Genomic DNA, 12,038 nt, shown 5'->3' with positions numbered 1-12,038 from the left:
TCACACACAGCGAGCTCGCTGCCGAGATCGCTGCTGAGTCACGCTTTTTGTGACGCAGCAGTGACCTCATTAGCGATCTCGCTGTGTGTGACACTGAGCAGCGATCTGGCCCCTGCTGCGAGATCGCTGCTCGTTACACACAGCCCTGGTTCGTTTTCTTCAAAGCCGCTCTCCCGCTGTGACACACAGATCGCTGTGTGTGACAGCGAGAGAGCGACAAATGAAGCGAGCAGGGAGCAGGAGCCGGCGTCTGACAGCTGAGGTAAGCTTGTAACCAAGATAAACATCGGGTAACCAAGGTGGTTACCCGATATTTACCTTAGTTACCAGCCTCCGCAGCTCTCATGCTGCCTGTGCTGCCGGCTCCGGCTCTCTGCACATGTAGCTGCTGTACACATCGGGTTAATTAACCCGATGTGTATAGCAGCTAGGAGAGCAAGGAGCCAGCGCTAAGCAGTGTGCGCGGCTCCTTGCTCTCTGCACATGTAGCTGCATTACACATCGGGTTAATTAACCCGATGTGTACAGCAGCTAGGAGAGCAAGGAGCCAGCGCTCAGTGTGCGCGGCTCCCTGCTCTCTGCACACAGCGCTGGTAACTAATGTAAACATCGGGTAACCATACCCGATGTTTACCTTAGTTACCAGTCTCCGCAGCTTCCAGTCGGCGGCTCCGTGCAAGCGCAGCGTCGCTTGCACGTCGCTGCTGGCTGGGGGCTGTTCAGTGGTCGCTGGTGAGATCTGCCTGTTTGACAGCTCACCAGCGACCATGTAGCGATGCAGCAGCGATCCTGACCAGGTCAGATCGCTGGTCGGATCGCTGCTGCATCGCTAAGTGTGAAGGTACCCTTACACAGAGTAGCACTTTTACGGCTTCAAATACCAACAAATAAGACAATACCAGTTATCTACAAGTGTATGTTCTCCTTAAAAAGTCACTTAAACCCTTAAAATAATTGGTTGGTTCAGGTCAGATAATGTTTTTCCCACCATGAGCCCTTATTTGTGTGATGTTCCTGTACCCATTGTTCCCTTGGTTATGGTTATTTCCCATGTATCATCCCCAATCTAGAAATTCTCCATAAGGTTCTATGTGAGATAATCCAGCACTATGTGTGTTGTGACCCTCATTCTGCTGGTACGATAGACTCTTTACAGCGGTGGTTGTCTCCAGATGGGTTTTCCCTCAAGCTTCATGGAAGTTGCTGTGGTTGGGGAAAGCTGGATCGGCCCATCTGATTCTGACTCATGGCTCATTCTGACTTGTCTTTTTAGGATCACCCAGTCTCCTGGCTGGAGACCACGTGCTCCTGACACTGATTTAGGATCTGGAATTGGAGGATACACATGTTTAACACACTATATAGGCAGTTGTATAAAGCTCGTACATCACTGGTCAGGATATCACACTGTATCTGAAGTATCTGTGAGAAATATAATCACGTTCTAGGTACTAAAGCAAAAATACCTTATATAAAGATCTAATTATTAAGGAAAACGAACATTTGTTACATGATTTGCCAGCGTCCACCATTATCTTGTGGATAGTTACATGTTTATGTTATGATCATTAAAATTCCACACAACATACACCCATGTGACTATAGACACAATTAAATATTCCAATAAAGGAGGGGGCAGGGATTGGGGCAATAGCCCTAAACTCTCCCTACCTCACAGCGGAGGTCGGCACCCTATAAAGCGAATTGGCGCCCCCGCTTCCCGACGGCTCACCCTCCCTATCTGTACACTGCTAATGCTAATACGTGCTGCTAATGTCAGTGAGGGAATATAGAAACCGTGAGATACCGGGGATAAAGAGGCGTCAATATGCAATTATATATCCAATTCATTCCCAAAGATTACATATTCAAACTCTGTATTTTACATAGCTGTTTGGTAGCTTAAATCAATATGATACAGCAAAATTGAAGGACCTTATGGCTCTCCTCAACACATTTACTGTAGTAAAATGGTAACATCAGGCTTTTCATTACAATTTTGATACAAAAATCAAGATATTTAGATGGAACATACAGTATATTTATTGGAATACAACCTGGAACACGAATATTTTTAATAATTTGAAAATATGCAATACACCATGCAGTAAGTCGGGTGAGGGGGACAGTTTAGCAAAAAACATACATTTGTGCAGTCTGAATTTGTTCTGAGAAATGGTATGACCTCCTTCATAGATGACCTCAAGTCTGACCTAATTATTTTAAGCCTAGAGCACAGCCTCTCTACACTAATTTGGGTTGGTGGCAAAGCCGTGACCACATGGGCAACATCTCTAACAATCTTGGGGTATAAAGGAATTGCCTCCTGCACAGTCAGTTTTGATGAATGGTTGCACTCTTTTACTTCTTTCACAGCAAGTGAAAAATGTTGCTGAAATATGGTCAATCTGTTTGCTATGGGAGTGGATTCTTTTCCCTTGTGGCAATGCTTTGCTACTCCATGTCGTCCAAATATTTTTCAGATTTAAACTCATCTGATGAGGCAGAAGATATAGCAGCAGTAGCACTGGCAGGATCAAAGTCCTCTTGATCTTGGTCGTCCTGTAGCCACTCATCCTAACTGATACCTTTTGTCAGAGCTTTTTTTTCCTTTAGTAAGCTGTTGATCATCCAGCAATATATGATTACTTGTGCCTGGGGTGATCCCAGAGGTCGAGTTGGTGCCCTCCCCATCCTCTTCCTTTTCTGTCCATATAAACCAGGAGAATTTTGTTTTATAATAGCAGTGTCTTTCTCTTTTTTTTATTTTATTTTAATGAAGGCAGCAATGCCATCTGCGATTTAAACTTCCTCTTTGGGACAGGCAAAACAGCAAGTTCTTCCACTCCTTTCTGAAAATGTCGGGAGTTAAATCTTTAGCTTGTAGTTTTTTAGTCCCTAAGTGGATGATGAAGCAATTCCTTCAATTCAGCCACCTGTGTCCATTGACCTTCATTTGTTACCTGAGGCTTGGCCACGTCTATCTGAAAGGGGTTCAGCTCAAGCAATCGCTCAATCATTACATAGGTACTGCCCCCCCCCCCACCCCCTCTCACCCGAGTGGCTTGATCTACAATTGCCCCTTTCACAGCATGCCTCCTCAAGATGGAATCTCAACTAAAAGCCTAGATCCTTAGATCAGGAATACAATAGATATTTAGAGGACATTTCCTAACTTTTTCCAAATTATTATGAAAAAATATTCAGCACATTCTGCATTGTACTACCGTACCCAATTTATTATATATATTGATTATATATGTGGCTGGTTTACAGATAACCTTCTTGTCTCTTGTATTGTAGTGAGGCGATTGCTGCAGAGTCTGTAGCATGCTTAAATTCTGCATTATCTCGTCTTCGAGATATCTGGGAAGAAATTGGAATACCAGAAGACCAGAGATTGCAAAGGACAGATGCCGTAAAGAGACATGTAAATGTAAGGACTTTCTACACATGTATTGAGAGAATACTCACGTTTATAATCTTGTATCTTGAGATTCCCAGAGATAATATGGTGTCCTATATCCGAGGAGTAGGGGCGCTATGCTGCTGTAGAGGCACCGTGCACACCATGTCATGTGCCATGTGCATGAGCCGTAAAGCAATGGTTGGGATGATCATTGGCGTTTGATGGTTCAGTTTTACTATTATATGGATGTTGATCTCCCTAAGGTCAACCATCCTTGCTCACATAGTCTTTTACTAGGCAATGCTCCCACTAGCCAGATTCCTACTCCACACTGATGAGGGGCAAATACCCCGAAACGGCTGTCTGTGGATGGATACCATGTTTGGCATAGGTGGTCTCCTTGACTGGAGACTGCCCTTCCCGTGGTTGTTCCTTCCCGGTGAAAGACCTGGCTAGTTTCCTGCCAGCGTTGAGAAACATGTGATGGTGTCTCCGCAGGCCGCCTTGCTTTGAATATTTCCCAGGGTGCATTGCTCTAGAATCACTGCGTTGAGAAACACGTGATGGTCTCTCCGCAGTGGTGGATGTTGATCTCCCTAAGGTCAACCATCCTTGCTCACTTACTATTATATGGTTCTTACTACATTTTACATGTAAATTCTTCTTAATTATCCTCACTGAATTTTGGGGAGGCTAAACTGTAATGAGGTACTATCACCTCTACTGGCATACATCTGTAAATACTTGTAGTATTTGTGAGATTACTATTGTGAAGTCTTTATTAGACCTCGTTGTCCAATTCCTCTGTTATCATAGTTGCATTGATTGAAAAAAAAGACGTAGGGCCATTATGTTCAACCTTTCTCCACCATTATACATTTGTCACTAAATTATCTATAACCCACCATGTTTCGTGAAAATTTATGATTGAATTGACAAGTGGGTGTTAACAGTTTGGGTGTGCCTCTGAAACATCTGATTGTCCAATCAAACTTGTCGATTTAGTAATAAAATCTCACTGGAAAAGTATAATAGAGTACTAACAAGTATTCCAGAAATAGACCTTTCTTCTCTTTAAACAGAAGCTGTCAATTAAGCAAAAAAAAAAGTTAAATACCTTGTAAAAATCACTGAGCTTCCCAGATTTTGTTGCTGGTTCCTGTTTCGTGCTGGGTCGCTCCATTGCAAAGATATTCACATTTGTTGTTCTTGGAGCATAGTATGTGAAATCTCTGCTTTACAGTCTGGCAAAGGAGAGTGAAAGCGCACGACTTTAGAGAAGATTGTAAAAAAATTGGACAATCACAGCTCAACAGCTTATCCAGCAGTATAAGACCCTACCAAATTATTGATTGGCAGCGTCTGAGAAGGAATGATGAAGCAACACACCTCCAGAGAAGACTGTTGCGGGGAAAAAAAGCTGAGGTGGTCTGCAAGCAGAGATTTCGCATACTTTGCTCAAAAAGGAACAAATCTGAATATTTCCGCAATGGAGCGACACATCACCAAACAGAAACACAGCAGCAAATTCAGGGGAGCTCAGGTATTTTCTCTATCTCTTTATTGAGGGACACCGGACACCGGAAAGTGTGGGTGTATGCAGCTGTCACTAAGAGGCTGTCACTATGCAAAAAAAATTAAATCCTCCTCAGCAGGTTACACCCACCAAATGGAACCAAGCTAATTAGTTTTATCTTAGTATCTATAGGAAGCGGACACTGTTCCCCTCGTATCCGTTTCTACATTAAATTTGTTGTTTTCATTGAATTGGTTTTTTTTTGGTTTTTTTTTTTTTGTCTTTCAGGCTCAGCTTTTGATTGGATAAATGGAGTTGGAGAGCCACTCTCTCACTCCCTAAAAGACTGAAAAATATGGTCTGATCCACATTGTACCCTCTCTGGTCTTTCCAGCAGAACTCTTAGGCCATGTGCCCACGGAGCTTGCTTCTGCAAATTTTGCCGCGGAAAACCTGCGGCTTTATCTGGATTTTCCAGATACATCCGCAGGTTTTAGCATGCACAGACACTCCCCATGTTATCCTATGGGACATGTGGAGTGTCTGTGTCCACGTTGCGGAATGTGCAACTGCGAAATATGTTGCGGATATCCCGCAGCCGCACATAACTGCATGTCAATTATTCCTGCCGATTTACCTGCGGATGGTCCCATGCTTACCTGCCTTGAATGCAGACACCCGGTCACTTTCCCTCAGTGCACAGGAGCCTGGAGCGCGGTGGATCCATGAGCAGGAAGGAGGAGGTGGGCGGGGCCTGCGACCGCCAGAGCTAGTTCAGGCCCGCCCACCTTCTCCTGCACAGTGCAGAGACGCTGACAGACGCTGGAGAGAAGTGCTGTGTGATGGAGGTAAGTATGAACTCCCCTGATCACTGCAGCACTTGTTCTGCATTGAGGATGCAGTGCTGCAGCCATGGTACTATGTCCTCAATGCAGAATGCCCGCAGGATATCCGCAGGACATTCCGCAAATAAACCGCAGCACAAAACAGACAGAGTTATGCTGCGGTTTTCTGGGAGCTCCTGCGGATATAACCGCAGGACACTTTCCCCCGTGGGCACATAGCCTTAGGCTATGTGCCCTCGGGAGCTTGCTCCTGCGGATTTTGCTGCGGAAAACCTGCGGATTTATCTGGATTTTCTAGATAAATCCGCAGGTTTCAGCAAGTACAAACACTCCCCATGTTACCCTATGGGACATGGGGAGTGTCTGTGACCATGCTGTGGAATGTGTGGCTGCGGAATATGCTGCGGATGTCCTGCAGCCGCACATAACTGCATGTCAATTATTCCTGCGGCTTTACCTGCGGAAATCCCGGCCCTTCACTATGGAGATAGAGGCCGAGAGTTCCGCAGGTAAATCGCATGAATATCCGCAGGTTTACTGCAACAATCCGCTGGAATCCCGCAGCTATGTATAACTGCGGATTCCGGGGAGGTGCTGCGGGAAACCTGCGGATATATCTGCAGGAGCAAGCTCCCGTGGGCACATAGCCTTAGTCGGATAATTTTAGTGGTTAGAGGCATCCAGGCGGTTGGTTCTTGCCATCTATTTCCAGCACCGCTCACCCACCAGAGTGAGACTGCACAGGAAGAGAAGAATGATCAGTACCAGCGACTCCCATCCATGGGGCGCCTGAAGAGTCTTCAGGTCTGTGAAGGAGCTGGACTTCATCTTCAGTAAACTGTACTTTCGCTTTTCTTTCAGGCTGCTTCCAGCAGTGGGGGCTCATGTTTTCACTGCAGACCAGCAGGCTCCATTTCCAGGTTTATCCAAACTTTTCCAGTTCTTTCTGCATCGTCCTACCGCTGTCGGATACACCCCATAGTTTAGACCTCCAGCTTCATTGAAGTCTATTTTTCTTTGTCGCTCCATTGGGAGACCCAGACAATTGGGTGTATAGGTTCTGCCTCCGGAGGCCACACAAAGTATTACACTTTAAAAGTGTAACCCCTCCCCTCTGCCTATACACCCTCCCGTGCATCACGGGCTCCTCTGTTTTATGCTTTGTGTGGAAGGAGGCACACATCCACTCATGCATTCTCATTTTAGTTATTTCGGTTGGAAGAAAAGCGGGCCCCCACGGGGCCCCCGGCATGTTCCCTTCTCACCCCACTACGTCGGCGGTGCTGTTAAGGTTGAGGTACCCATTGCGGGTACAAAGGCCGGAGCCTCATGCCGTTTTCCTTCACCATCCCTTAGCGGCTCTGGGAGAAGTGGGATCCCGACCGGTCATCCATTTACTGGGACCGGGCTCCCTCCGCAGCCCCTGTGGGAATCTACCGGACAGGAGTCTATTCATCCTCAGGGACCGGGCCCTGCATCTATAAGGTACTCTGTGTTCCCATGGGGACTGTGCATGGAGCACCTCTTTCCCGGACGCTGCAGCAGCTGCGGATTTGTGAAGACCGGCGGACCTCCGCGCCGACCGCGCCTGCTTGTCGGCCGCAGTCTTAACTTTAGTCCCCGGCTTCATCGCGGCCTAGTAGCAAAACTCCCGCCCCCGGGCCTGTGTGTCAGGGGTAAGGGCGGGACGGCCGACCTGACGTCGGATGTGAGGGCCGGAGCATCCTGTATGTTTCCTCCCCCCTCACTGATCACTGTGGGGACCCCAGATTCCCGCACTTTCCTAGCGCCGCCCACGGCTCCACTCCTCCCCTGAGAGCTCCGGCAGCCATTTTTCTGCCATTCTGCCGGTTGGAGGATTATCAGGGAAGAGCTCTTCAGCTCTGGGAGACCTAAGGCAGGGAATCTGGAGGACACACACTCCGCTTTTTAGCGGTCGGTAAGCCACACCGGTCACCCGGTGCTGGTCCCCCTAGGGTGCCGGAATAGATACGTATTTTGTATATATATATTTCTGTTCGGCCGGGCTGTATACCCTTTCCCATATACCCTCAGTGATCACTCTCCTAGGAGACAACAGCATGTCGTCCACAAGGAGCAAGGGCGCTAAGGCACAGAGTTTTTCTTTGTCGCTCCATTGGGAGACCCAGACAATTGGGTGTATAGCTTCTGCCTCCGGAGGCCACACAAAGTATTACACTTTAAAAAGTGTAACCCCTCCCCTCTGCCTATACACCCCCCCCCGTGCATCACGGGCTCCTCAGTTTTTTGCTTTGTGTTGAAGGAGGCACACATTCACTCATGCTCCCATTTTAGTCAGCAGCAGCTGCTGATTGTATCGGATGGAAGAAAAGAGGGCCTCTAACAGGGCTCCCGGCATGCTCCCTTCTCACCCCACTAAGTCGGCGGTGTTGTTAAGGTTGAGGTACCCATTGCGGGTACACAGGCTGGAGCCACATGCCGTTTTCCTTCCCCATCCCTTAGGGGCTCTGGGAGAAGTGGGATCCTATCCGGTCATCCAGGCACTGGGACCGGGCTCCCTCCGCAGCCCCTGTGTGGAATCTGACGGACAGGAGACTGAGTATCATCAGGGACAGGGCCCTGCATCTACAGGTACTCTGTGTCCCCTTGGGGACGGTGCATGGAGCACCTTGGCCTCAGACGCTGCAGCGACTGCGGTGTTGGTATGAGACCGGGACTACCGCGCCGACAGCGCCTGCTTGCCGACCGCGGTTTTAACTTTAGTCCCCGGCTTTTGCGGCCTAGTGCATTAAACTCCCGCCCCCGGGCCTGCCAGTCAGGGGTAAGGGCGGGACGGTCGGTCTGACGCCGACAGTGAGGGCTGGAGCACACGTAGCTGTCCTCCGCCCCCCTCACTAATCACTCTGGGGCCAGATTCCCGCACTTTTTGTAGTTACGCCCACGGCTCCCTCCTCCTTTGTGAACGCCGACAGCCATGTTTTAAGCACATTCTGCCGGTGGAGGACTTCTGGCTGCATCTCTGGGAGACCAGAGGCAGGGAATCTGGGGGCCACACATATATATATATATATTATATTTGTATACTTTTTCTCGGTTCGGCTGTACTGTTAGCTTGTGGCTATATATCCCTCAGTGATCACTCTCCTGGGAGCAAGGGTGCCAAGACACAGGGTTATTTTGCAACCTGTACCTCTTGTGCGGCTATGCTACCTGCAGGTTCCACCTACCCTCACTGTGAGCAATGCTCGGGCCCTGTGGCACTCGCTCAGCCGGAGCCTGGGGCACTGCTGGCACCCTCGGCCCAGGTAGAACCGCCGGTTTCCCCTGTCCAGGTGGCAGGGACAGAGTTTGCAGTTTTAGCTGAGAAACTCTCTGAGTCACTGTCACAATCCATGGCTCAGTCTATGGACAAATGGTCTGCTAAGATACTAGAAGCCTTGCAGTCCAGACCGGCCCTTACACAGGCCCCGGCCACTGTGGGATCGCCCCCAGGCCCTTCTCGGTCTGCGACGAAGCGTGCGCCTGGGGTGGCCTCTAGTTATTACGTGGAGGACTCCGGCACGGACCGCAGTCCCAGACCGGCTAAGCGCGCGCGATTAGAATCTTCCCCGACTTCATCACGCTGTTCGGGGTCTCAGCTTGAGGACTCTCTAGAGGATGAGGCAGAGGTCGCAGCCCAGGACTCTGACCCTGACGTTGCTCTCAATCTTGATACACCTGAAGGGGACGCCATAGTAAATGACCTTATAGCGTCCATCAACCAGGTGCTAGATCTGTCTCCCCCAAATCCACCTATAGAGGAGTCGGCCGCACAGCAGGAGAAGCACCAGTTTAGGTTTCCCAAACGTACTCGGAGTGCTTTCTTCGATCACTCGAACTTCAGAGATGCTGTCCAGAAGCACAGGGCTTTCCCGGACAAGCGATTTACTAAACGCCTTAATGACACACGTTACCCCTTCCCCTCTGACGTAGTTAAGGGTTGGGCTCAATGTCCCAAGGTGGATCCTCCAGTCTCTAGACTGGCGGCTAGATCCGTAGTGGCAGTGGCTGACGGTTCAACGATCAAAGATGCCACGGACAGACAGAGCTCCTAATGAAATCCATCTATGAAGCCATAGGCGCGTCCTTTGCCCCAGCCTTTGCAGCAGTGTGGGCACTCCAGGCTATCTCAGCTTGTCTGTCTGAGATTAATGCGGTCACCCGTACCTCGGCTCCGCAAGTAGCGTCTTTGACTTCTCAGGCGTCGGTATTTTTATCCTACGCCATGAAGGCCTCCCCAAACCGCATCCTCGGTCGGTGGCAGGCTCTCCCGCTTTTGCGACGCCTGGTGGCCACATGTCCAAGACCGATGGGTGAGGGACATTCTGTCTCACGGTTACAGGATAGAGTTCAGCTCTCGTCCTCCGACTCGTTTTTTCAGAACATCTCCACCCCCCGAGCGAACCGTGGCACTTTTTCAGGCGGTGGACACTCTGAAGTCAGAAGGAGTTGTGATCCCCGTTCCCCTTCAGGAACGGGGTCGCGGTTTTTACTCCAACCTGTTCGTGGTACCAAAAAAGGATGGTTCATTCCGTCCCGTTTTGGACCTCAAATTGCTCAACAGACATGTGAGAACCAGGCGGTTTCGCATGGAATCCCTCCGCTCTGTCATCGCTTCGATGTCCCAAGGGGACTTCCTAGCATCAATCGGCATCAGGGATGCCTATCTCCATGTGCCGATCGCTCCAGAGCATCAACGCTTCCTGCGTTTCGCCATCGAGGACGAACACCTTCAGTTTGTGGCACTGCCTTTCGGCCTGGCGACAGCCCCACGGGTCTTCACCAAGGTCATGGCATCTGTTGTGGCAGTTCTACATTCTCAGGGCCACTCGGTGATCCCGTACTTAGACGATCTCCTAGTCAAGGCACCCTCCCGGGTGGCATGTCAACACAGTCTGACCGTGGCTCTGGAGACTCTCCAGAGGTTCGGGTGGATCATCAATTTCCCAAAGTCAAAATTGACTCCGACCCAATCACTGACTTACCTCGGGATGGAGTTTCATACTCTCTCAGCGATAGTCAAGCTACCGCTGGACAAACAGCGTTCGCTGCAAACAGGGGTGCAATCTCTCCTTCGGGCCCAGTCACACCCCTTCAGGCGCCTCATGCACTTCCTGGGGAAGATGGTGGCAGCAATGGAGGCAGTTCCCTTTGCGCAGTTCATCTGCGTCCACTCCAATGGGACATTCTCCGCAAATGGGACAAGAGGTCGACGTCCTTAGACAGGAACGTCTCTCTTTCTCTGGCAGCCAAGACCTCTCTTCAGTGGTGGCTTCTTCCCACTTCTCTGTCGAAGGGAAAATCTTTCCTGCCCCCATCCTGGGCTGTGGTCACGACGGACGCGAGTCTGTCAGGGTGGGGAGCGGTTTTTCTCCACCACAAGCCTCAGGGAACCTGGACTCCGACAGAGTCCTCCCTTCAGATCAATGTTCTGGAGATAAGGGCAGTGTATCTAGCCCTAAAAGCGTTCCATCGGTGGCTGGAGGGCAGGCAGATCCGCATACAGTCGAACAACGCCACGGCGGTCGCGTACATCAACCACCAGGGCGGCACTCGCAGTCGTCAAGCCTTCCAAGAAGTTCGGCGGATTCTGCTGTGGGCGGAGGCCACAGCCTCCACCATCTCCGCGGTTCACATCCCGGGCGTAGAAAACTGGGAAGCAGACTTTCTCAGTCGCCAGGGCATGGACGCAGGGGAATGGTCTCTTCACCCGGACGGGTTTCAAGAGATCTGTTGCCGCTGGGGAACGCCGGACGTCGATCTCATGGCGTCTCGGCACAACAACAAAGTCCCGGCATTCATGGCACGGTCTCAGGATCACAGAGCTCTGGCGGCGGACGCCTTAGTTCAGGCCTCACGGTGGGTCAACCATGGGCGCTCCCAGACCGACCAGACTTGCTGTCTCAAGGGCCGTTTTTCCATCTGAATTCTGCGGCCCTCAACCTAACTGTGTGGCCATTGAGTCCTGGCTCCTAGCGTCCTCAGGGTTATCTCAAGAGGTCATTGCCACTATGAGACAGGCCAGGAAACCAACGTCAGCCAAGATCTATCACAGGGCTTGGAGGATCTTCTTAGCCTGGTGCTCTGATAAGGGGTTTAACCCCTGGCCGTTTGCCTTACCCACGTTTCTTTCCTTCCTTCAATCCGGTTGGACATGGGTTTCTCTCTCGGCTCTCTCAAGGGACAAGTATCGGCGCTTTCCGTGTTTTTTCAAAAGCGTCTAGCCAGGCTTCCGCAGGTCCGCACG

General features: G+C 50.1%; 1 protein-coding gene across 4 annotated transcripts in view; it reads left to right on the top strand.

Annotated features, from left to right (window-relative positions):
* PRC1 (protein regulator of cytokinesis 1) overlaps window positions 1-12,038 on the top strand; it is a 149,976-nt gene that overhangs the window by 21,495 nt on the left and 116,443 nt on the right. For all 4 annotated transcript variants that reach the window (XM_075345898.1, XM_075345900.1, XM_075345899.1 and 1 more), the window contains exon 2: window positions 3,304-3,436. In XM_075345898.1, the coding sequence (XP_075202013.1) occupies window positions 3,304-3,436 (133 nt within the window). The remainder of the gene's footprint in view (window positions 1-3,303; window positions 3,437-12,038) is intronic.

This window comes from Anomaloglossus baeobatrachus, chromosome 4 (genome assembly GCF_048569485.1).
Source record: "Anomaloglossus baeobatrachus isolate aAnoBae1 chromosome 4, aAnoBae1.hap1, whole genome shotgun sequence".
In the NCBI taxonomy this organism is placed as follows: domain Eukaryota; kingdom Metazoa; phylum Chordata; class Amphibia; order Anura; family Aromobatidae; genus Anomaloglossus; species Anomaloglossus baeobatrachus.
Note: the sequence above shows the minus strand (reverse complement) of the source record. Positions and strands in the feature narration are given on the sequence as shown.